General features: G+C 41.0%; 1 protein-coding gene across 4 annotated transcripts in view; it reads right to left on the bottom strand.

The window, feature by feature from the left end:
• Positions 1–5511: 5511 nt before the first annotated feature.
• GPR155 (G protein-coupled receptor 155) overlaps positions 5512–25485 on the bottom strand; it is a 45919-nt gene continuing 25945 nt past the window's right edge. For 3 of the 4 annotated variants that reach the window (XM_077830519.1, XM_077830521.1, XM_077830520.1), the window contains exons 5-16: positions 24514–24669; positions 22625–22708; positions 20612–20732; positions 18332–18416; positions 18155–18245; positions 16184–16397; positions 15219–15326; positions 13508–13641; positions 11522–11617; positions 10835–10899; positions 9923–10060; positions 5512–6607 (exon numbers count right to left, since the gene is read on the bottom strand). In XM_077830519.1, coding sequence (XP_077686645.1) covers positions 6385–6607; positions 9923–10060; positions 10835–10899; positions 11522–11617; positions 13508–13641; positions 15219–15326; positions 16184–16397; positions 18155–18245; positions 18332–18416; positions 20612–20732; positions 22625–22708; positions 24514–24669 — 1515 coding nt within the window. In that variant the 3' untranslated portion in view covers positions 5512–6384. Of the gene's footprint in view, positions 6944–9922; positions 10061–10834; positions 10900–11521; positions 11618–13507; positions 13642–15218; positions 15327–16183; positions 16398–18154; positions 18246–18331; positions 18417–20611; positions 20733–22624; positions 22709–24513; positions 24670–25485 lie in introns of all 4 variants that reach the window. The other variant, XM_077830523.1, reaches the window with a different exon arrangement.

The raw sequence follows: 25485 nt of genomic DNA on the forward strand, positions 1-25485 counted from the left end.
CTGAAATGTGTTAAAATGGCTTTGACTTTCAAGTTCCATTAAGGTAATGAGTGTTTGGTATCTTAGCAATACAAAATGTCCTGCCAGTTACCACAAAACATTTAAGATTTAGCATCCTTATATGTTTGCTAACCTTTATTTAGAAAGAAGTGTTTTGGTTTTATGTACTACTCTCTGATTACTTTGAAATTAATTCTGCCAGTGCACTTTTCAAGACAGCACTGGGCTGTTTTTCATAACAATCATTTTATTGAATCATCTGTTTAAAACACACAAGTACAATGAATAATAGGTCTGAGTATTTAAAGATCTGAAGTGTGCCTACTCTTACAGCATGACAGTTTTAAAAAGAGAGACTAAACTTTTCTTCTTTAGATGAACACCTTGTTATTCATAACTTGTCTTGCCAAAGCTGCTAATTTATTAAAGAGTGATTTAAGCAAAGCTAAATCCTTGATCCTGTATTAAAGTCATGATCAATTTGTAACATTACCTTCGTATTCATGGCAAGAGACTGGAAGGATAAATGCAGGATTCTGACTTCATTCATACAGAATCAAGCTAAAGGTAAGGAAGACTTGTAAAAGAGAAAGTACTTAAAAGTATCTGAAGTATAGAATGTATAAAATAACTGGTGATACTACTGGCATACTAAAAATCAGTTTAAATTTTCTGTAACTGGTTAGTAACTGCAGGTAATAACACATTAGATACATCAGGCAATCCGTATTAGCACAGAAATCAGATCGATTTATACAAGTTTTTTTTTTTAAAAAACAAACACTTTTCCTGGGTAAATTTGAAGAACTCTACCCATTTGTATATTTTCTCCATTTAAAACTGTTGCTTTTCTGTGCCTATAACTTAGTCTGTGTAATAGAAATAGAGTGCAGGTCACACTTCCAATTGCAATTCTTCATCTATATTAAAATTGTATAGAGATGGACTAACATCTAATTATTTAGCAACAAACACCTACTTTAGTCAGCAAAATACTGTGAGAAAACATTCTTGTAATATTTCCCTGTGTTAGGAGGAAAAGCCACTAGCAGTGGCATGAAAAATCCAAGCAGAGGAAACCCTCTTATCCTACAACTGCTGTGAATACCACCTGCTAAGTGTTTGTGTGTTGGGGGTGGGGGGATGACTTGAGCCTTCCCCCACAATGTGAAGTATTTGAAATAACACCACTTCCATGGCAAGAAGCTGTTGAAAGTGATCAACACACTTTTTATAATCCTAGAAATTAAACAGAGGGTCTAAAATTGTGATCAGGATTCTGGCTATGACACAGACCCTCCAGAAAGCCTTACAATAGTTTTGTATCAGAGTGGCAGCCGTGTTAGTCTGTATCAGCAAAAAGAACAAGGAGTACCTGTGACACCTTAGAGACTAACAAATTTATTTGGGCATAAGCTTTCGTTGGCTAAAACCCACTTCATCAGACGCATGGAGTGGAAAATATAGTATGAAGATATATATACACATACAGAAAACATGAAAAGATGGGGGTTGCCATACTAACTGTAACGAGACAAATCCATTAAGGTGGGCTATTATCAGCAGGAGAAATTTATGAGAGTATCCAGTTTTGAGAGCTCACTCTTAATCTTTCTTGTTTGCTGTATAGGATGTTGATCAGGTGATTACGCAGTTTTTTTAAGAGTGTAGGGGCTACATCTGATGTACAATGCATACCGGTCCCAAGAGTAGGTCTCCTCTCCCTCCAGTGGCTCTATACTGGTTTGTTTTATCACACACTAGTAATGTCAACAGAGTGAAGTACTGGGTGCATCATGTTACCCTTGTTCCTTCTTTGGTCTCTACATACGTCTATTCAAGGCCTTCTGAGTTGCCTTTTGTCAAAAAAAACTTGGCATTGTAGACAAGGCCTTAGAGTCCTCACCTTTTCGTATGAAATCAAGAATCCAGTATGTAGTAGTTATACAAAGAGCTATAGAACTCTAGCAACTTTGTATCACCCCTGCCTCCATCAAAGTGATCATCTTTATGTAGTCAATTTCAAGAACTAAGTTATTTCAGATACTCCACCTGCCAGACACCTTGATTTGTAGTTTTACAAATCTAGTGTTGCTCTTTTGTAAACTATATCCTTTCCATCATCATTGTGTGAAAGAGCCCACAAACGAAAGTTGAAATTGAAACTGAGTGGAGTGCTGCCAAGTATACAAAGCAAACTGAAAAGATAAGTTTTACATGCAGACTTTTAGGTTTAGCAATCACAGATGTTAAGAGTAATGCCAGTAGGTAAAACATTTTCTATAGAAGTTTGATTAAGGTGACAGTGACTCTGCTAGCACAGACATAGAAAACACAAGATTTCCTGAAGGTTCAGTAATACAAAGAATGTTCATAAACTGGCAGAGGATATTTTTGAATAAAGTGATTTGCTGTGTTCCACCTCAGCTCCTACTGAATGTCTGTTTTCGACAGCGAGCCATTTGGCAGCCGTACCACTTTGGGCTGTGATCTTGTCACACCTCCCAGAAGGGCACTCGAATGGGCAGCTTAATGATAAAACTCAGGTGCTGAAAAAAGCTGTTGGGTCAGAACTTAGCTCAAGCCTAAGTCACCAAGACTGTAGTGGGTAGGATTGTGAAGTAAGAACTGTACTTTTTCACATTATAGTGCTTGATTCACCACTACATTACACCAAGTCATAAATTGGATTACTTTCCTACTTGATCATAATGAGTGGAGATGTCCTGTTATGTGTGCAGCCGAGAGTCCAACAGGGCAGTGACGTTTCAGCTATTCCCCTGTATTTTCTAACACGCTTTCCCTTTCCTGGCCTAAAGCGATATATAGTGTAGATGGTGTGCTAGATTCTGGAGGTGGGTGAAGTGATGAATATTATTATATTTTGCTGTCGGACCCTGGGATTTAGTTCTTTCAGACAAGATTCTGGCCAAAATATAAGGGAAGGAGAAAAGGAACTATATTCAACTGAAAGCTAGAGTGTCCGCTAGAGGGCAACCTCTGCACATATTTGGTTTAGAGACCCCTCCCCCCACACACTCACTTTAATTTTCAAACTTTAGGGGCAGAAGATTATTTACAAACAATTCACTGAAAAACATTATCTAATATTTTTCTATTGTGAAACCTAGTACAAATGCCCCATTTCTTCACTGCTTCCTTTGGTAAGGGCTACAAACATACAAGAAAAAAGTTAGAGCTCAGTGCTTCATTCTATGGAATATTTGAATTATCCTTCTGCAATTTGGTCCAACTTCTGCCAAATTATGTATGGATACTGCCAAAACGGATGTTCACCCATAATTAACTAACCTTAAATACAAAAGAGTGTAACAGACGCCATGTTATTAAGCTGATAATGGGCATATTCAGTACTTTAACAGGCCAATTTCTTGAATGGAGAACTCACCAAATCTAGGAAGCCAATAAACAGGAGTTGAGTCACTTAAAATATTTCACAGCTAGACTGGCCACCTCATTAACTCAGGCAGGAGAACAGAACAATAGTCTACACTTGAAAGAAATCAATTAACAGTCACCAGCAAACCCTCCAGCCAATTAAAGAGCAGCATTGGTGGAATTAAAAGATGGCAAAAATTAGGATTCCCAAGTCTCTAGTGTTAGGAAGAGAAGCCCCTCACAAAGAGATAAAAATATTCCCTACAGAGTTTGGCCTCTTGAGGTAACCCATGAAATTACAATAAATAAAAATTCAGAACCACAAGATAAAATAACTATAGATTTATTGAGAAGTAGCAACATTCAGAAGCCAGAGATATTAATTGCTTCTACTCTTAACATACACACATCTATAATTCATCCAAAATAGCTTGACACAGCTGTTTTCAGCTGTTTCAGTGTAACAAAAGTATACCATCCACTTCACTCATGGATAATGCCAATCCACTGCCTGCTACAAATGTCAGTTTCTTTGTTGTGGAAAAAGAAAACATCAGTTTGTATAGCATACAGTAGGACACTGTCTGCATCAATGCACACAGCAGACTAACGTGCAATAAGACTACTGTATATATTTGACAGCAAAAAGGAATTGCTTTCTCAGCATCAGTCTTGCATGCATTTGGTGCAACATCCAAATTGTAGCTACTGTAAAGCCACTTCCTCAAGTATTGTGGTTTATGCTGTTAAAACGACTTTATTCTTACTACTAGCAGATAATGGCCACATAAAAAGGTAAAGTAAAATCTGTGTCTTTAAAAATAAAAGGGCTGAGGAAAATTGATGTATACATGTAGCTACTCCAGATGAGGAAACAAAAGCAGATTTTGTTCCTGTTTTTTCAATTACACTAATGATTAGAAATTTTATGGCAACTTAGCGCTCTTGTTGCAGTTTTAAAAGGGCAGTAAAATGGGCTATTCCATACTCCACCATTCTGCTTTAGCAATTTCAAACTATTACAGATAACATGGACTCAAACTCTCCTTTTGGTGCATTCAAGTTAGATATGAATATAACATACAGTACTTGAGTAACTATTTGAACATTTTAGGGAGGTTACTAGAATTTGATTATCTTGTACCCATGAGATAAAGCTTTGATAAAGACAATGTAATTTTAAAATCCTTAGATATTCTAAAACCAAATTCAGAAATTCAACAAGGATTCTTTGGATCATTCTTTGGATCAAAGTCATTACACCTAGTTTAAAGGTTTTATGCTTTGTTCAAAGTTTTGGGTTTGATTTGGAAAGGTACTAAATATCTACCACCCCACCAAGAGTTGCAGTTGCTTCTAGGATTTGAAGATGAAGGTATAATTTGCTAATTACTGTGTGCAGAGTTACTAATGCAGGGGTGGGCAATCTACAGCCCGCAGGCCAGATCCGGCCCCTCAGGGCTTTGGATCTGGCCCATGGGATTGCCACCCCCATGGTGCTGTGGGCCCCATGCCTCTCCCAGAAGCGGCTGGCAGCAAGTCCTGTGGCCCGGGGGGGGGGGGGGAAGTGGCTCTGTGTGCTGCCCTCGCCTGCGGGTACCTCCCCCTGCAGCTCCCATTTGCCGTGAATGGGGAACCACGGCCATTGGGAGCTTCGGGGGAGGTACCCACAGGTGAGGGCAGTGCACAGAGGGAGACTGCCCTGGCCCCAGTGCATGCCACTGCCCCCCTGGAGCTGCTCCAGGTAAGCGGTGCTGGGCCGGAGCCCAAACCCCAAACCCCTCCTGCACCCCAACCCCCTGTCCTGATCCCCCTGCTGCACCTCACACCCTTCCTGCACCCCAACCCCCTGCCCTGAGCCCCCTGCTGCACCTCGCACCTCAACCCCCTGCCCTGAGCCCCCTGCTGCACCTCGCACCCCAACCCCCTGCCCTGAGCCCCCTCCCTCACTCCTCCCTGCACCCCTGCCCTGGGCCCCCTCCCACAGGCCGCATCCCAGCCCTGAGCCCCCTCCCACAGGCCGCATCCCAACCTACACCCCAACCCTCTTCCCTGAGCCCCCTCATACACCCTGCACCCCTCCTCTGCCCCAACCCCTTGCCCTCAGCCCCTTCCTGCGCACTGCACTCCCTCCTGCACTCCAACCCCCTACATTCATGGTCCTACATGCAATTTCCCCACCCAGATGTGGCCCTCAGGTCAGAAAGTTTGCCCACCCCTGTACTAACACCTAAGAGAAAATCTTTGGAAAACAAACTACTTAGAATTCATTATATTCTGTGATGTTTCTAGGGTTTTGTTTGGTTTGGTTGTTTTTTTAAAAAACATCTCTTTAAGACTTGGTAAACTTGTATAAAACCAGGATGTTTGTTAATTGTTCATCTGCTCATGCCTGAGTTCTAATCCCTTGACATCATGATCATCTTCACAGCAATTAACGTCATTACAAACAGAGGATTTTCTCTTCAAGGGAGGAGTAAGCAGCATAAACTGAGAAGTTAAAATTTGAACACAGAGTTCCTGGTTTTACGCAAGGGTCCTAAGTAACAGGGGCGAATCCTGCTCCCATTAAGTCAAAGGAAAAAACTCCCATTAACTTAAATGGGAGCTCAGGATTTCACCAGGAGAAGGAAATATTCTTAACATAGAATGCTTTAAAGTTTTGTATGTGTCATCAGCAGCTAAGTGCAGTTTTATTGGGGGTGGGGAATCATTTTATATTGCTTATGCTCAAACTGGAAAAATAACTGAACTGTGAGCGTCCTACTTCAGAGATTTTTTCATTAGTGAGCATTCAAAGCAGGCCATTTGCTACACATTTTCTTTTGGTGGAACAAGAACCACCAAATTTCATCAGCATTACAAGTGAGAACACCCAATTCGATAAGTGTCATAAGAAAGAAAATGCTTTAGATTTCAGTGGTGAGGGCAGGTGAGAAGGACAAACTTGCCCTTTGTTGCCTACGCTCTGAATACATGCCCAGTTCAGTGGCTTTCAGTCACTGTGGATCTCTTATGAATAAAACGGTAGTACAAGTACTCATCCTGAAATTCAAACTCATTGGTAATATGCTGGATGACTCCTCCTTTTGCCAGTTTGTCTCCGTACATCAGAGCTTCACCACGGTCAGAAGCAAGGCCAACTTGGATAAGCCAGTTCACCAGCTCACAGCCAAAGAAGATGCCAGTCGAGGTCTTTGCACCACACCTGTATGTCAAAGGAATGATTCACCCATATGTTCTGTAAATCTGCTATCACCACTGCATGATGGGGGAAGGCAAGGAAAAATACAGGGAAAACAAGGAAAGACAGCATGAAAGTTAAAAGTATGTTAGAAGAGAACCTATTAATTCTGTATGTTAAGGGCATGCACATTTCATTACCTTTTCCTAAACGTCTGGATGAAAAGCAAAATGCATGCAAAGTTCTGTTATGCCTGTAAAATAAACTTTATAGAACCTACACAGCAATCCGACAACAACACACGTACACATACAAATTATTGGGTACTTACTTCAAATGTATTCATTAGCATGACCACTTCTGTAACAAAATACCTGATTTAATGAAATGTAAAATGCCAGAAGCATTAGGTACTTGGGCTGCACTTTAATGCTCACCTTTTCGTCAAGTTTGAATAGTTGTGTATATTGTAGATAAGTCATTTAATGTGCTTATCTTACTGAATCTTTATTTACTAGAGGGAACAATTGAGAACAATATGACACTGATGCAAGATGGAAGTGTTTTGTTTTGTTTGTTTTGACTTAGTGATGAGGCAATACTACTACCTTCTAGTCAGTGTTAGGAAACTATCACTCAGAAATGTATTTGTGGTAATGAATATTTCTGGTTATCTAAAATCTGCTCTATGGAACCTAACTGCAGGATTTCTGAAGTTTGAGCAAACAAAGATGATTAACAGCTACACAAGACAGCAATCACCAAGGAACTTCTTTATATTTTAATTAAAACAAGCAGTAAAAATGAGAGCAAATGTTAGCTTATATTAGTGGAGCAACAAAACAAAGAACCAAAATCATATCAGACACAGTATTATTAAATTAAGGAGAAATTAGATGAATATTTAAATAAGGGATAAAGGGATTGCACACATTTTCTCACAAATGGAAATAAGGTGGGAAAGAAATGCTGCACAGTACATAATATTCAAATATAAAATACAAATATTTGAGATCAGAAATTGATATTTTTTAAATACAGAGACCCAAAATATATGTACAAGCTTATGTTTCACTCTAAGTCTGATTAATTCTCAAAGGAAACAGAAACAATAAAAGCAAAGAAACAGTAGGGGGAATAAAATGCCATGCATCACAAGCCCCGACTTGTCATTGTGCCAGGGGTGCTCAACCCCTGGCTCTGCCCCAGGCCCCACCCCCACTCCACTCCTTCCCTCAAGGCCACCCCTGCTTTCCGCCCCTGCCCTGCATCTTCCAGCCCTGTTCCACCCCCTCCCCTGAGTGTGCTGCGTCCTTGCTCCTCTTCTCTCCCCCCAGAGCCTCCTGCACAATGCAAAACAGCTGATCGCAATGGGCGGGAGGCATGGGCGCTGATCGGCAGGGCCCGCTGGTGGGCAGAAGGCACCGGGGGGAGGGGGAAAACGCTGATGGAGGCTGCCAGTGAGTGCTCAGTACCCACCATTTTTTCCCCATGGGTGCTCCAGCCCCGGAGCACCCACAGAGTCGGTGCCTATACCGTGCACCATGTAGGTGCAAAGTGCACCCGTCTACTTCGTAAAAATACTTCCTGATGTGCCATGCTTGCTTATGTGGTAGGAAGCCTGCTATGTGAACTGTGTGATGTCTGTACCCTATGTTCACCCCTTTTGCAAGATTATGATAAATTTTGTACAAAATATGCCTTGTGAAGTATCATTTGAAAACTCAATTTGCTGACATTGTCCGGGTAAAATGTGTGTGGCAACATTGTGTGTAAAGTTCTAAGATTCTACTATATGATATTATTAAAACATGTTCCAAATCTGGGGAGCAGTCACAAACCAGTTTCCCAGAGACAAAAAGCTAGCCAATGCCTCAACCAGGTGTCTTTGGCAGGAAAAAAGGTGAGAGTGAAAAGTCTACATCTTGACAAAGAAACAGCCTGGGGTTCCCATACACACAGACTTTCTGTCTCCTGAACCTCATCTGGAAATGATTCTCGAAGAAGAGAAAAAACTACAAGAAGGGAGAGCAGACACCCCAAATGATCTCTCCTTTCTCTTTATCCACAGCATCAACAACACCTGAAGAACAAAGAAAGCAGCACTGGACTGGGGGAGGGATCCTGACTGGGGGAATTCAGCCAGTAAGACTGCTGAACCATGTGGTGAGACAGACCTTTGCTTTGAATTTACTTTAGCTTAAGGTAAGCATTAGTTGTATTGTACTTTTATTTTCTTGTAACCAATTCTGACACTTATGCCTCATTACTTGTAGTCACTGAAAATCAATCTAATCTACCTAGCTAGCTATAGTTAATAAATTTGTTTCACCTAAACCAGTGTGTTTGGATTGAGTTATTTGGGAAACTCCATTTGGGATAACAGGATTTGTGCATATCATTTTCTATTAATAAAATAACGAACTTTCTATGAGCTTGTATTGTCCAGCAGACAGCTGGGCAGTACAAGACGTACATTTCTGGGAAACTTTGGGACTGGGACTTTGCTGGTGTTGCTCTCCAGTGTAATTCACAAATGGCTGGCTATAGCACTCATACAATATAGTTGATAATAAGTTACATGCTGGAGGTTGTGTGGGAGCAGACCAGGAGTGATAGCTCTCACAGCAAAGCTGTGTAAAAACCACTCCACATTGGAGAACTGAGGGGACAGAGCTGTTCCTTAGTCCAGATTATACCCTGTGTAATGTTACAGATTGCCTTACTTCATCCTTCTTTAAAGAATTACTGAATCTGAAGCATTCTGATTAGAAAAATCATTGCTGCCTTTTCTTTATACCGTGGGTATTTGCAAAACAAGCAGAAGGTTTTTTAAGTTATTCTGCTCCTGCTGCTCTTTCTCCCCCACCTCCCACCTCAAACACAAACTTGAAACCATAATCTTCAGTTTAGGGCATCGATTTGTTTCTGAAAGCTTGTGTGACATCACAAGATGATTATAACTTCAAATGAAAAATCAGCAACAAGAATGAACTTGTAAGGGACAAGGACCTACAAAGCCAGAATCACATGAGCAGTCTTTACAGATGTAGCCATAGCAAATGCATGTAAGTATAAGATGCAGGATTAGGCCCCCAAAACTTTTCTCATGCAAATACTTTTAGTCACAAAAAAATGAGGTTTGATGTTTCCATTGAAGACAAGTTACCTGAACAAGCTGCTAAATACTCATCTTTCACACTGATGTATACTGCAATTAGAAGACATTTGCCATGGCTGTAAACACTAATGGAAGTGCTATATTTTTATTCCCAGCCTGTGATCTCTGAACAGCTTACTGCAGTTTAAATGAACCTCTGTAAAGGAACAGAGCCCCACCTTCTGTCTTTGACAATGCTTCTGACACAGGCATCTCTGTGATAATGAACAAATTGTTGACATGTCATCCTGATTTCCTCAGGTACAGAAGACTCTGCACGTTCTGCTGCTTCTCTACTACCCCAGAGGAATTCAAACCTGAAAAATAATTAACCAAGAAATCAACAAAGAAACTGGCAATTTAAAAGGAAAGCTGGAAAAATATTACCGAACCCGGGGGAAAATTCTGCATCATTTCTGTCACCAATTCTGTTATAATATAGTGCATACACCAGCTACTCATGATAGAACTTCCTAGCCCATATACTGTTTGCCTTTGAACACTCAAAAGCTTGATTCTAGCTAACACAGAGAGGAGGCAAGGAACTAGGTGTGCCTCCTTGATTCAGAACTGCCTGGACCCTGTGCAATTTAAGGTTGACCGTGGGTGGCAGTCCTCTCCCAAGCTCCAGCCACAACTTAAGTTCTTCCCACAGCTTGGGGCAGTGTGGGACTTAGGAGTCCCAACTCCCCCACGTAAGTGACATATTCAGCTTCCCTGGGTTTGGGGAAGCAGCAGTAGCTTTGGCAGTTTCACTTGTACCAACAGCAATTGCTCATTTGCAAGCTAAGGTTTAAATGCAGTTTCAGCTGAACTTTTACGTCCCACCAGATTTTCAGTTTGGCACCCACTGACTCTGATTAGCCAGCAGCGGTGACATTAAGGCATGGCCAAAAGGGTGCAGCTTACTGCATGTGTCCGTACCAATCTAATACCAAAGAGGCATTCAGGAGCGGCACCCTGGAAGGAGCATAGGCAGGAGAGGAGGTAGGAGCAGCGATGGAAGTAGAGGTTTAAAAGACCAATAACATTATTAATAGCTATCCTTAGCATTAAACCTTCCTAGGTAAGTGTTGAAAGATTAGATTTACCTTCTTTTGAATGGCAGAATGATTAAATGTTTATCCAAACCAAATATACCAAAGGATATGAAGCCCTGGGAAAAAAAACCCACAACACAGAAATATCAGTATTATAAACCTAGAAAAGACATTATTTCAGACCCAGGAAAGAAAAGAAAATTAAAATAATCCACTGAATTTAGTGCCATCAGGACTGAATTTTGTGGCCTGGACACTATTTCAAAGAATAAATAGGATTAAGGATCCTTTAAATTTTGGACCCTAAAGAGACAGACAGACACAGGTATGCAATAGGCTGTCAAATAACTTCTCCAGAAAGGGGTTTGGTAAATTTATTCATGTAGAGATCGACATCTCATCTGATATTACAAACACAATGACATCTTTCCAGAGCTATTTGCATGGTAAGACCAGCTAAAATAAAGAGAATAAGCAGCTATAGCAATTTACTTCTGGAACCCTTGCCCATCATACAAAACTTGCAAACAGGAGGCAGAGCATGAACAACCTGTGAAGCAGAAAATGGATGAGCGACCTGTTTAAATGAATCACTGCCCCTTTCTAGAAAACTTGATACACCTCACATTTTATCAGCCCTCCACTGAAAGTCTCAGCATGTTCTTTCCTATCACTGCTGATTACCAGCGTCAGCACCCAAGAGAAATACGCAATTTCAAAGGAAACATTGTGAAGTACCTGACCAAAATTAAATACAGCACAAAAGAACTGCAATTCCACGTAGAGCCTTCCAGGTTCTTGGTTGAACAACCACCACAAACAGCTGGACAGATTCTGTTAAAAATATAAATTGTGTTAGAAAATTCTCTCTTCTTCACAGAAGATAACAAAAAACTCATTTATTCTCTTTATGCAATAAGTCACCTAGAACAAAAACAGTCACTGAAAAGTAACCTGCTACATTCCTTGTGAGGTTCAGTAGCTGTAAATGGGACCCACATAGTGTGATCGATTTTAAGGGTGAAATGTACCATCAGTGCTGAGGGCCTGATCCTTTAATACCCTAAACAAAGAAGGACCTTGTTCTTCTATGTTAAACTCTATGCATACTTAGGTAATCAATAAGTAGCAAACCTGTCTGAGCCAATATTTCACAAGGCAAACAGCAAACATTCCTACTGAGCTCCACACCAGCATTTTCTACATGGTTTCTTGCTTTTATGGAAGCTCAGCAGCAGCTGAAATGGTGCTGGTATGCACTTCAGCGGAACATAATCTGGAAAAAAATGCTAGCTCATGTGGGCATAAAGGTGAAATCATTTTTGAGTAGCAAGGGGTTCATAGTTCATTTAATAGTTTCTGCAACTAAAAATCTGATAACTGACTTATAGATAAAACTGGGGCCAAAATTTCAGGTACCTTTTTATCTTGCGGGCCACCACAAAAATGTATTTATAATTATTTGAAATGTCTGATATATGATATTTAGAAAAAAAGGAAAACTTGCTTCCAATGACCGAGTTCAGCGGTTCTCAAACTGTGGGTCAGGACCCCAAAGTGGGTTGCGACCCCATTTTAATGGGGTGCCAGGGCTGGTGTTAGACTTGCTGAGGCTCGGGGTTGAAGCCTGAGCCCCACTGCCCAGGGCCAAAGCCAAAGCATAAGCCCCATTGCCCGGGGCAGTGGGGCTCAGGTTATAGGCCCCCCTGAAGCCCAGGGCAGCGGGGTTTGGGCCGGCTCAGGCTTTGGTCCCTCCCTCCTGGGATCGTGCAGTAATTTTTGTTGTCAGAAGGGAGTCACGGTGCAATGAAGTTTGAGAACCACTGATCTAGTTAAAAAGCAGTTTTGCTCTGACTAATAATGGCACTGTGGGGTTCACTGAGTCCTCTTGGTTTCTATATCAATTATACATTTTTTGCAAGTAAAAATGTATGTTTTTTTGTCAGCCTGACAAACTCTACTTGGGCTCTGAAAGTCAGACTGGGTTGTTTCCTTCTTCTGTATCACCACCAGCAATAGAGTTTCTGCAGGTCAAATCTTGACTTAGTTACACTCCAGCAAGTAGACTGGAGTCTTCAACAGTATCTCACTGGAGTCACTGATTAGCTCTAACTGGAAGGTAGTAAATAAATCTGTTAATGATGCAGCAAAGGAATAGAATCCAGTCCACTGCGTGGCTGTGTGGAGTCCACAGTGCTAATATAAATAGCACAAATAGATTTGTCTGTTTTATTTATATAGGTTCTTATACCATGCTCATCACTATTGTATTTGTCATCGCTATAGGAACTTGGATTCTGAATCCACACAGAGCTCTTCGATAAGAAGGAGCCATTTTTAGGTAGTCCCTCTTCAAAGAACTACTGCACTTTTTAAAAGCTGACTATCGTGTAGTGAAGAAAAATATCCCTGAAAAAAGTCTGATGAACTGGCAGACCAATGAGAATTCAAATTTTGGCCCTCCCCATACTGTTGTCAGCCCTGACTTGTTCATTGCCATCAGCAGTGTTAATGGTACAGTTAGCACATTTAATTTTGTGACGTACTCTTCTAACGAGGGACAGAACGGAGATACACACAATTCATTTAATATAGCGCAGACTGAACTGACACTGACCCAGAAAAATGGGGAACTACAAGCTTTTTACTGGTCTGCCAATACAGATTTCCTGAAAAAGTGTCAAACCTCTGATCTAATCAATGTCAGAAATAGGAAATATTTACAGCAAACAGGCCCACAATGAGAAGTAAACACAGCAACACATGTCTAGCCAGTTGTTTGTCTCCACTCTGCAGACGTTGTTCTTCCTGTGCCAATATGCAGTTTTCAGAACTGCAATGACTCTCACACTGATTTGCTGCAAAACATTAACCAGAATTTATAATTAGGCTTTTTAACTTACAGAGTCTGATGATTCTGACCCTGCTAGACAGCTTGTACAACACCCAGTCAAAAGCCACAATCTTACAACAATCCTTTAGAAGCAGTGAGGAAGAGGAAGTACTGGGGAGAGATTGGAGGAGGAAGTGAACAACAGGAATGTCCACACACACAGCTTTCTTCATGTTTGGGATCTACACAGTGCAGTGTCTCTTCCCCATTATTCAGTGCTGAAATGACTGATTTAATCAGTGCTGACACACACTGCAGTCTTGAACAACTCAGGAGTTCCTGGCTCCAAGTCCATGCACGAACTACCCTATTACTACTTCTGAAATTTGCATGTATAATACCAATTTTAATTTCTGTGCTGAGGATGCATGCACAAAAAGGGAAATTTTAATGTTAGCTTTAACTATAAATTTTTCAGACATCTGTTCCAAAGCGGACTGGTTGATTTCTGGTGGAGATGGTTGCTCTCTCTCTAACCAGGAAAACTTTACACAACAAAACCTTTTGCTGCCTAAATTACAGCTCTATACTAGCGCAAAGTTTAGTAGTGGTTATTTAAAAGTTCTCCATACCTGCCACTAGATGGCAAGAAAAGAACTGCACGAAGTAATATGTACTACACACAAAACAGGGTATGTGTCACTGCAGTTCGGTGTAACAGTGGGAAGCATGATCAACTGCTATAGTAAAGGTTACATGAGCTTCCATTGTAACCCCATTTTCAATTGCTTATAACTTCCTGTGTGGAAATAGCCCTCACTGAGGAGACCTGATTAAGTGTTGCAGTGAGAAATGGCTTGGGTTCCAAAGAGTTCGGACCTGTTGAAAGTTACATGTTGTGCATGCAGTACATATGGAATGGAGCTGCCTGTAAAGTGTGCAGCTAAGGAAGGCTGCAGTGTGCACGATCACTTTGCTGGCTACTGAGAAGTAAACATCTGCATGGGCTGGACCAAGGGTTCTTGCAGGGTGCACAAAGTTCATTGTGAACTATTCTTCAATTTCCATGGCTCTTTGGGCCCCCTCAAACAAATACACTTGGAAGGGAACGTTCCATACGAGGGCAAAATACAATCTACAGTGTTAGATCCAGAGCCCACTGAAATCAATAGAAAGACTTCTATAGACCTTGGATCAGGCACTTGATGCAAACTCCAACAGTTTAGGACCAGGAATTTATGAACAGATAGAGGTGCCCTATACCTTGAAAGTCCCATCCCCTGTGTGAAGACTAGTGCTGAAAGTTCTGAGGACAAATCCCCTTAAAAGGGTTGCATTCTGTGCAGCTTTCTAAATGGTCTCTTACAAATTAATAGTTCTGGACAATAAGACAGTTGTAGTATTTTTTCTGATGGCAGAGTGTAAACTATAAGAAGTTACATGATGGCAAAAGCTTTCTATTTTAATTAGAAGTTCAGGATGTCCAAGTAGAACAGTTAAAGTGATGACATCTCCCAATTTAATTTTTACTGCTATTGTAGCAAAACTAAATTAGTCAGTGCAATAGATGGAATATTATATGGGAATACATTATTCTCGTACCTGTCTCGGTGGGAGGAGTACAGCTATCATTAGAGGTGGCATTTGACACTGGCTCTCCCTCTCCAGAGCGGCATAACTCACCATTTATTGTTTGACATGAACAGCAACCTATTAAAAATATTAAGTATTAAAGGGATAGTTATAGTTTCCCTGATTTACAGTAATGTGATGGGAAAACAAAATTATTCTATAATATTCTAAAAGAAGAACATTTACTGTACATCTGAAAATATACAAATTAGTGTCAAGAAATTAGTGCCAAGTATCAGGGGGTAGCCATGTTAGTCTGTATCCACAAAAACAACAAGGAGTCTGGTGGCACCTTAAAGGCTAACAGATTTATTTGGGCATAAGCTTTCATGGGCAAAACACCACTTCTTCAGATGCACCAGACTCCTTGTTGTTTTTATACGAATTACTGACTGCCTAAAGGAGAAGGGTGTGACAACTCTCTTCCAGCTTCCATTCAGAGAGGGTCTTTTTCAGACACCTAATATACTAAAAAGTTTTCAAAACACAGCATTACAACTATGGGAGCAATGTAGGTGCTCTTGGCTACATAAACAACGTAAGGGAGCACTGGCATAACTAAGCACACTAAATCCAAATAAGGAGGACAAGGAATAGTTTGACTGTCCTGAAAGAGCTGGGTTAGTGGGCAGGGTGCAGATGAAACAGTCAGAGATGCCTGATTAATGAGATCTTTCACATACGCCCACAGTACTAGGTATAGTGATAACTAAGAAACCTCCCTTAAATCATCATATTAAAATAACTGAGAGAAAGTGCGCTATTAAGGTTATATTTTCACGCATCACCATAGCAGCTTAGCATTTCTCAAGAACTGACAAAGACAAGCTTTTCCCCTCCTCCCGCTCCCCTTTCCAGCAAGTAGAGGTTAAACTCATGCACAGAATTATGGTTTATCCCCAGCTCCCAGTTTTTTGCACAGCCAGGCACTGTACCTCTTTCTGCAGTGGATTCTGCGAAAGGTGGAGAGCCACTGCTTGACGTCGGATTCTCCTCATTCCCTTCCCTTTCAGAGTTCTCCCTCTGGCCATTATGTGAATATGGGTTCAATATCTCATAGTCAGTCTCCTGTTCATTTCTGTTCATACACAGAAGTGAGATACCTGATATCAGAATGCTGATGAATAGAGTCACTGCTGTGGTAACCATCTGTCAGAGGAAAATCAAGAGAAAAAAATATGCCACCTTAACATAAGAAAATGTAAAAGCTTGTTTTCTGACACATTGAATACCAGTACTTTCTAGAATCCAACCCTCGAGGAGCACCTAAATCTGAACAAACCAAAATGTATTTCTATATGTATGCCACAAGGACATAACAGCAGCTAAAAGTCCACTCAGCATGCTTGGCTAAGCTGATCTTCCCAGCCTGGATAACTCACAGAGGGTTCTTTTTCTTTGGCTTTTGTTCTGTAGGAACCCTTCTCTCCAGGCAATGAGAGCTCTCAGCTACTTCCTGTCCTTTCCCCCCATTTCTCCTTCTTCTGTGATTCTTATTCCAAGGACAAGTACACTCTCTTTTCCTCCTTTTGCAGGGCTCCATTTTCCACCCCCTCTCCTTCTGCAAGTCCAATTAGCCTGTCTGACAGATCTGCCATCAACACACAGTATCAATTTGGAGATTGTTAGTACTTGTGACAGGTATCAGATTGACAACCCTGCATACTCACGTCCTCTAGATCCACTGGGAAAGTAAAACCACAAGGGGAGCTCACATTGCCCCAACTGTGTATGTCATGCCAGAGATGAATGAACAATTTATCAGTAAGAGTGTAGTTCAGACTCCAGGCGCTTTCAGTCCTTCGTTTCTCTGCCAAGACTCCCAACGAGGATGCTAGTTATTGCCACTTGGTGTAATGTTCTAGTAGCGTGGACACCTGTCTATAGGACCTTGATCAAGACCACTGATCAGCCATTAGATGGTAACAACTTTAGCTAACTACCAAGCTAAGCTGGATTCAAACTGGTAACCTAGAACAGTGTTTCCCAAGTGGTGGGTCGCAACCCACCAGAGGGTTGCAGGAAAACTGTAGATGGGTTGCAGACCCAATGCGGAGGGGAAGCCTCAGGATCAGGGGTTTAGAAAGCAAACCTGCCCTGCACCCACTGTGCAGTGGCAGCTCCTGTCCCTTGAGTCAGAGCCCAGTTCCCCCACGCCAAGCATTGAGACGTGCCACATGGGGCACGCACTCAAATTTGGCTCGGCCGCCTTTCCCTCATGAAAGAAGGATGGCCGGGCCAACCTTGAGGGACGCTGCAACCCTGTGCAACAGGCAGCAATGCCTGAAGTGGGGAGCCAAGTCCAGTCTCACGGGACAGGAGCCATTGCTACAGGGGGACTATAAGGTGAGCGTGGCTCATTCTATAACTTTACCCCCCTTCTGCATCGGGCTAGAATTAGGGTTGCAGCATTGGGGCAGAGGGTGCCACTGCCCCTTGGCAGGGCAAGGCAGCAGGGGAGGAGAAAGAAGGATGCTGGCCTATGATTTTGTGCCCCCAACGAATTTGGACTCCAGGTGGGTTAAAAAGTAAACAAATCAAAATGCAGTTGGTGGGTTGCCTTAGTAAAAAGTTTGGGAACCACTGACCTAGAGGATGAGGGATTTACTGCCCATCATCACTCCCAGGCTATTCAGTCCCTGCTTTCTTTTTGTCAGTGTTGCCAAAAAGGCTCCCTGTTCAAACAGTCTTTCATAACTGTTTGTTACAGAAAAACATTTTAATACCACAGCCTCCAAGCTGAGTAGTGGCTATTTGATCCCTAGTATTTGCATTGCCAGTACTGTAAACTGTACTTGGAAGAAAGCTCTTTAGTTATATGTAAAGCAAAGAGAGAAAACAAACAGTTTCTCAGTAACATACTGTGAAAGGCAAGTGTCAAAAGGGGTGAAGAGAAACATTCATACCTGATATTTTCCATAAAAAAAAGCTGAGTCAATGCTGTCAGGGTTACTTTCACCAGTTATTAGTAAGATTCCCACTAGAAGTGTTGGGATGCTGCAACAGCAAAATACAAAGTGTGTCAAGAAAATAATTATTTTGCATTTTCCCACTTATTCTGCAGGAAACTTCTGCCGACTTACCCCCATCCAGCTACGATGATAAAGCCAACAGGTATCTTTATTACGTCTCTTTTCTTTAACAGCAGCAAAGTCAGAGAGAGGAAACCTAAGAAAACAATAGAAATGTCTGCTTTATTACTTTTCATTAAAAAAAAAGGTAACAATTGAAGAGTCTAGATACACTACAACTGGTATCCAATATCACACAGCTGGTAAGACTTTTTCTTTCTAGTGCCTCAATATATTAAGTCAAAAGCTACAAGCTACCATGTTTTTTTCCTAGTTTTTCTATGACAAAATTATACAAAAACTATTACCTTCAAAAGTTACATTCTAAATAGGTATTTAAAATGTTAAATAAACTTGGGCTCACTGTACAGTAAGGTTCCATTTACAAATGGTTTCTAATGGATTAATAAACATTTAGTAGATGTCATAAGGATGTTAGACATGAGCAGTTTGTTTTTATAGTTGCTCATTAGTAGCAGGTTTTATATCAACGTATTGACCAGTTGAACACTATAACAATTATAGATTCATTATTGATCTATTTTAGATAGCTAAATATGAACATAATCAGAAACTCTGCACTTTTTTACATACGCACAACAGTGTCTTTGAGCTGGACTTCCAAATTCTATTATCAGTCCCTCACAACTCAGGAAGTTAGCAAACTACATACTTCCATATTTATGAAAAAAACTGGATAAGATTTTTAAAAATGGTCAACCAAAGCTGGGGTCCTAAGTCCATAATTAGGCGTCTAAATAAGGGGCCTGATTTTCAACCAGCTACTCCCATTGGGAAATGCCTTGCCTTTATGGGGCTAACTGTATGTGGGTATGAGTGAATGAAATGCAAGTGCAAAGAGGCTGCCCACTTAAAACTGGTCCTGAGACACGTGTGACTGAGTAGTACAGGAGGGGCGAGAGGCCTTTTCAAGCCGGGCTAAAGTTTCCTCACAAGAAACCTTGTCTGTGCCTGTTCATGTTTCCTCATCAAAGGCCAATAAAAAGCTAAAAACCCATAATCTACATGATGCAGGAAAACTCAAATAACCACATGGTCACCCTCACTGTCACGGGGGATCTTGTGTGTTGAGTGGGGCCGTCCCCATTGACCCAATGTGGGGTTGGTACATCCCATCACATGGTCATTGGGACTCCCTGTGGGATCAGGTAATTACAACAAGGAGAGCTCGGGACCCCTGGCGGAGCCAAGCAGACAACAGACTATGGCCCATGGGCCTCCTGGCTGAGGCAGGTAATAGCAGGCTAACAGTCAGTCAGACTGTAGCACCTGGGCAGGGCAGAGCAAACAAGCAGTAGCCACACCTACTGGCAAGCAGGGGGGTGGGGGAAAGGAAAGGAGGGAACCCAGGCAAATTCCCTGTTAAGAGTTTAAGCATCAGCTTCTATCAACATTCCCTGGGTCCTTTCTACCGCAAGGTGCATTTCAGGCCTCTCCCCAGCCGGCAGCAGCTCGACATGCCAGTCGGGCTCCGCAGTTGGCTGGTCATCCACAGCATAGTCCAGGTCCACAGTTCCCACCGTTTGGAGAGTCATAGGCGTCTCTGCAGGAGCCTGCAGCACACATCCTTCCTCCTCCTCAGCCAGCCCAGACTGAGCTGGGCTGCTTCCTTTTATCTGTCCCTTCCACCTTGAGCATGCGCAGCAGGGGCAAGGCCTCTTGGACCCTGTTGGCCCCGTGCAGGTTTGGTACATCCCGTCACACTCACATAAGGCTACCCAAGTTTTCCTTCCACCTCTTTTGATCTGTTTTGTACACTTCCATGCCCCCTCATATGCCTAGTATAACTTCCCCAAAGCTCTGCTATTATACAGCAATCAACCACTGTCTCCATCCCAAGGAACCTACAGAAAACCCCCCCACAATTTATGACATGTTAAAAGGCTACACCCCACTGTTCACTCTGTGTTTGCTTTTGTCTTTAAGGCATATTCCTGCAATTTGTTCAGTACAAGCAGGCTGCTGCATCTATGCAGAACTGCACTCAAGTCAATGGAGCTCTGCATAGGCACAGCAGTGTATCCACAAGCTACCAATTGCAGGATCAGGGCCTTAGACTGTAAGCTCCCCAGTGCAGGCAGTGTTTCTGTTTGGCAATGACCTACCACTGTACAGAACTGTGCACATTTATAGTATTAAATAAACGATTAACATACAATGTGAGGAAAGATGACTCTCCAGAGTACAATCAATTACTCTAGAACATTAATTGCACACTACAATACTTATTTTTACCACATGAAAGCAGAAGTTATTCACATTCCAACTTACCTGTCCACAAATAAGTACTATAAAGCGAGCTGTATAACAAGATGAACACCAGAATCTTCAGAGTGATGTTTCTCTCTCTAATAATGAAATTCCACATCACCATTCCAATGCAGGCAACAACCTGTGAAAGGAGAGTGAAGCTGCAATCATTTGAATATTGAAATTAAAATATGAGGGGAAAAATAAATAGTGTAGCACAGATACAACAGTTGTCAAAAATCCACGATCTGCAGCCAGACAACTGAATTTTGTTTGAATTTATGAATTCTCAGATATTTAAAAAGGAGTTTTCACAGCATTAAAGCAGTGCAATAGTGCTCTCAAAGTTAAGGCTACGTCACTGACATAAGCATTTATTTTTCAGGGATTTTCTATTTTTGACAACAAACATACTCTAGAGTTAGAGAAACCTGAAGTAAGAGGGTTCAGAAAACAAATTTTATAAAATGCATTACATACCCTTTTTGTCTGAAGTGTTTTAGGGGCACTGAAAAAAACCTGAGGCTGATTGAGGTTTGGATATCTGGGAGAATTATCGGGTAAATAATTCACACTTGGGGACACAACCTGTCCAAGGATAATCTTAGTAGTGAAGAGGCCCAGATAAATTACTATAATACAAATTTAAGAAAAATAACCTTTACAGTTGAAGTTAACTTGCAGTTATAAAAAAGAAGTGTCTAATTTAAACAAACCATATTTGAAAAGGATGGACTCCATAATAGTCAACGGACCCTCGCTGGTTTTAATATCATGTACTATATATTTCTATCAATATTATACTTAAGAAAAAGGTCTGCTGCATATGCACACAACAGGCGCCATCATCCTCCCACTGAACTCCATGGGAGTTTTGCAGTTGACTTCCAGGGAAGAAGGTCTTATATGGTCTTTTCTCCCAATGCTAGGCACATGTAACTCACTCCTACTTGTATCAATGGGAATTACAGATGTGTATTGAGAGAACAGTCCCGCAACTACTGTATGAATTTGTGCTGCGTGTTTATGATCCTATCTATATGATAGGCAAGAGTAACATTTGCAAAGCATGGGGAAAAAGAAGCACACACACAGATTCCAGTGAGCAAAGGGTGGTTCAGTCTTTTCTCTCAGTACACGTGGCATTCTCATGAAATTTACTCCATTTACGCAAGTCTTGCAGCAGAGAACTTATAAATCCAAATCTTTTCTGTCAAGTCTGGACCTTAAAGCTTCCACGGTTCTTTTCTCAAATACAGGGTTTTGCTCCGGTGTCCTTAGCCAACATTTCCCTCTCACTGTTGGGCCATCTGCTGTGTACCAGATGTCCTCAAGTGGCTGACAGCAACCAAATGAAGATGGCTTCATGTATATATATATATGTGCTTACTGTATATGTAGATTGGGAAGCATTTTGGGATGAAAAGATATATGCTATTTTTAGAGATATGATTATCACCACTTAGAATTACACATATAAAATTGAGAAAAGAATGTATTCCAAATCTGAGCTTTCCCTCTGAATTTCCTCTATTTCTCAGCTTGAGACACAGTTTTATCGGAAAGAAAAGGAGCACTTGTGGCACCTTAGAGACTAACAAATTTATCTGAGCATATACTTTCGTGAGCTACAGCTCACTTCATCGGATGCATTCCGATGAAATGAGCTGTAGCTCACAAAAGCTTATGCTCAAATAAATTGGTTAGTCTCTAAGGTGTCACAAGTACTCCTTTTCTTTTTGTGAATACAGACTAACACAGCTGCTACTCTAAAAACAGTTCTATCAGAGAGACTTTAATGTTATAATCATTTATTCCAACAGAATCACAAATGATTGTTCTGTACAGTAAATACTATACAGTCTACTACACAAAATCTGAGGCACAGTAACACTGAAGCTATTTAGAAAGTAATGTGTTAGATCTTTTTTCCCTTCATCATATATCTATAAAGTAAGCTTTCCACACAGCGATTTCTCAGAAAAAAAAAAAAAGTTTGTATCTAAAGATTTTTATATTCTACATGGTACTGACCTGAGCAATGAGTAAGTTTGTCGTCAGCATATGAGGAAGCTGTTTATATTTCTTACTCAAAAGAATAACAGTAAGAGACCAGATCTGAAATACACAAAAGAAATAAGAGTTCAATTTAGGACTTTTAAAAATTAAGATGAGCACTCAGGCTTAACATACAGGAATTAAACATCCAACAAGCCACTTCCTTTTGTTTTTAGATAACAAAGCTGGAAGCATCAACTCTATGCCACCAGCTCCCAGTCCCCTTGCCATAGGAGGCATAGCCACAGTGCAGTTCTTCTGTGTGCTTGGGATGGTGTGACTTCTAGGGGACTGCTGTTGCTGGGGCAAGTTAAAGCTGCTCTATCATGTCATATCAAGCTGGAGGCTGCTTGCCCCTCACAAACAAAGGGGTGGAAAAAATGCTGAAGAGCCACCCATGCCTCCTTAGGGGTGCTCAGGCTAGGTGGATCTGGTGCACGCCCTCTCTCACTCTCTCTCTCTTTTTTTAGTTTAAGACACAGCTTCTACCCATTCCTCTCTTACAATCCCCACAAAGGCTTGTTGATTGCCAAGATGCAAGTCCTAGTTGTGGCTGTCCTTCCATTTCTCCTCAATGTCACAGTCAGTGCCCCACTCTATATTCTTCTGTTTTGTCAACTCTTTCAAGGTTTTGTTGAGATATTTAATGATCCAGGTTAACAATATTCACACTTCTTCAAAAGGTACCCATGAGCTACATTGAGAAGTTTATCTTCGTACACAAAATTGATAATAAGTAAGGAGAAAAATTTTGCTTATTATGAAGGACTAATTTACATGCATTTTATTTTTAAACTGCGTGACATTTATCCTTTCCTTTAAATTAATAAAACTTTAGGGAGTATTCAACTGCTTACAACACAAGAATTTAACCAGTTAATCACACCAGTTTCTTTACATTTATCATCACATATTTCATATCTCAACATAAAACTTTCCCGCCTTTTATTAGAAATATCAAAAAGAAGCACTCTGACAAAAGGCATAAAATGCAAATATAAGTCTGACATAGCTTCTGGAAAGATGAACTCCAAAGCTAAAAATGGAGTGAAACTCAGAAACTGTGCTGAATGGCCCAGCTTATAAGGCTGTGGGAACCATTCAGCATGGATATTTTAACTTACGTTAAAAAAAACAAACAAAGCTATCTATGGCATTGTAATGATGGCAAATGATGCATTCTGGGATGTCCCAACCTATTTTATGAACCAGGCAACCAGAGGTTGTTGCCAGGAAAATAATTTCCCAAACATTTTAATGCTAAATAACTTCCATGCTAACTGCTCTCACTAGCCAAGACTGTGGAGGCATTCAGCTCAGAGAGATGCCTCAGCTTTAACTTCTATCTTTGCTACTGCAATAGCCCCTGCCAGCACCTTTTTTGGATGTAAGAGTGGGGGCCAGTGGGCAAAAATATCCACACAGATGTGTATAGGCCTAGTATTTAAGCATCTCACGATTTGTAATGTATTTGTCCTCAAAACCCCCCGTCAGAAAGGGAAGTGCAATTATCCTCATTTTTACTGATAGGAACTGAAACACAGAGCACCCAAATGGCTTGCCCCAAGTCAACACAGGCAGTTTGTGCAAGAGCAGGGAACTGAACCTGGATCTCCAAAGTCCTTTGCTTAATACCCTTACCACCGGACCATTCCTTTTTTACAACTACTTCGTTCATGTTAGCTTTACGGTGGACCATTTACCCTACATTGGAGAGCCTCTCTCTCTCCTCTCCTACAAGAGGGTAAGAGTGATGAAATGACAATTTTGTCTTTCAATTACCTGGCTTGCTGTTTGTCACTACCTTACTGCCATTTAATGTGGTTTGGGTATTTCCTTCACCTTACTGTATTATCAATACTTACCAGGGAGACGAGACTGACAATACTTATATCAAAGCTAACATTTTGGATTGCAGATGCCAATGGGTTTGGATCCATAGATGGAATGGTCAATAGCCAAGCAGAAACATACAAGATAGGAGCAGACACAAATGTGCTTATCACCATTCCTGAGGTAATCTGCAAACAGATATCAAGAGGAGAAAGCGGAGAAGATATCACATTTCTAGTTAAATTATCTGTTTTTAGGAAATATACTATGGGCAAAATTCTACCCTGGTCTTAAATACCATATGGAATTCTACTGAAGTCAATGTATTGCATGGTTAGAAGATCAACCAGAATTTGGGCTATGAATTGTAGGAAATACATCCATTTTTTGCAGACAGTTAAGAATAAGATGAACATCTTGTAACAAGTGTAATCAAAAACAACATCCGTTTGGGAGCCCTCTCTGCAAATTCTCTACATTAACAGTGCTTTCTCACATGAGTAATCCCAATGGCTCCAGTACAGGACTGGGCGAACATACTACAATGCGGAATGTCACAGCTTAGTCTCTCCCTCCAATGCACAGCTTTATATTTTACATTAAACAAATAAAATTTGTTTGTGCAGATGTGCATTTTCTGTCATACAAATTCAAGGATGAAAAAAAGCCTGGATGTGTTTACGTGTTACTTATATTTTGGTTTTCCCTGGCTTCCTCGCTTTTGGAATTCAACAGCAGCGGAGATTCTACACACACCAGCCCTCTGACTAATAAAGGGACATTGCCAAGGTTGGTTAGACACAAAATTAAGCTACAATGCTTCGTTATTGTATCTTTCTTGTATATTTTTGCAAAAAAATCTGTGTAATTCTTCTAAAAAATTATGACAAATGTTTTATTATTTTGCCTAGAAGGAATCTTGAAAGAAAATCAAACAGTTACAGATGCACATGTATATAGGGCCAGATTCTGGAACTATGTGAAATGCCACCCCAAAATGCTGC

Source organism: Eretmochelys imbricata, chromosome 11 (assembly GCF_965152235.1).
Source record: "Eretmochelys imbricata isolate rEreImb1 chromosome 11, rEreImb1.hap1, whole genome shotgun sequence".
In the NCBI taxonomy this organism is placed as follows: domain Eukaryota; kingdom Metazoa; phylum Chordata; order Testudines; family Cheloniidae; genus Eretmochelys; species Eretmochelys imbricata.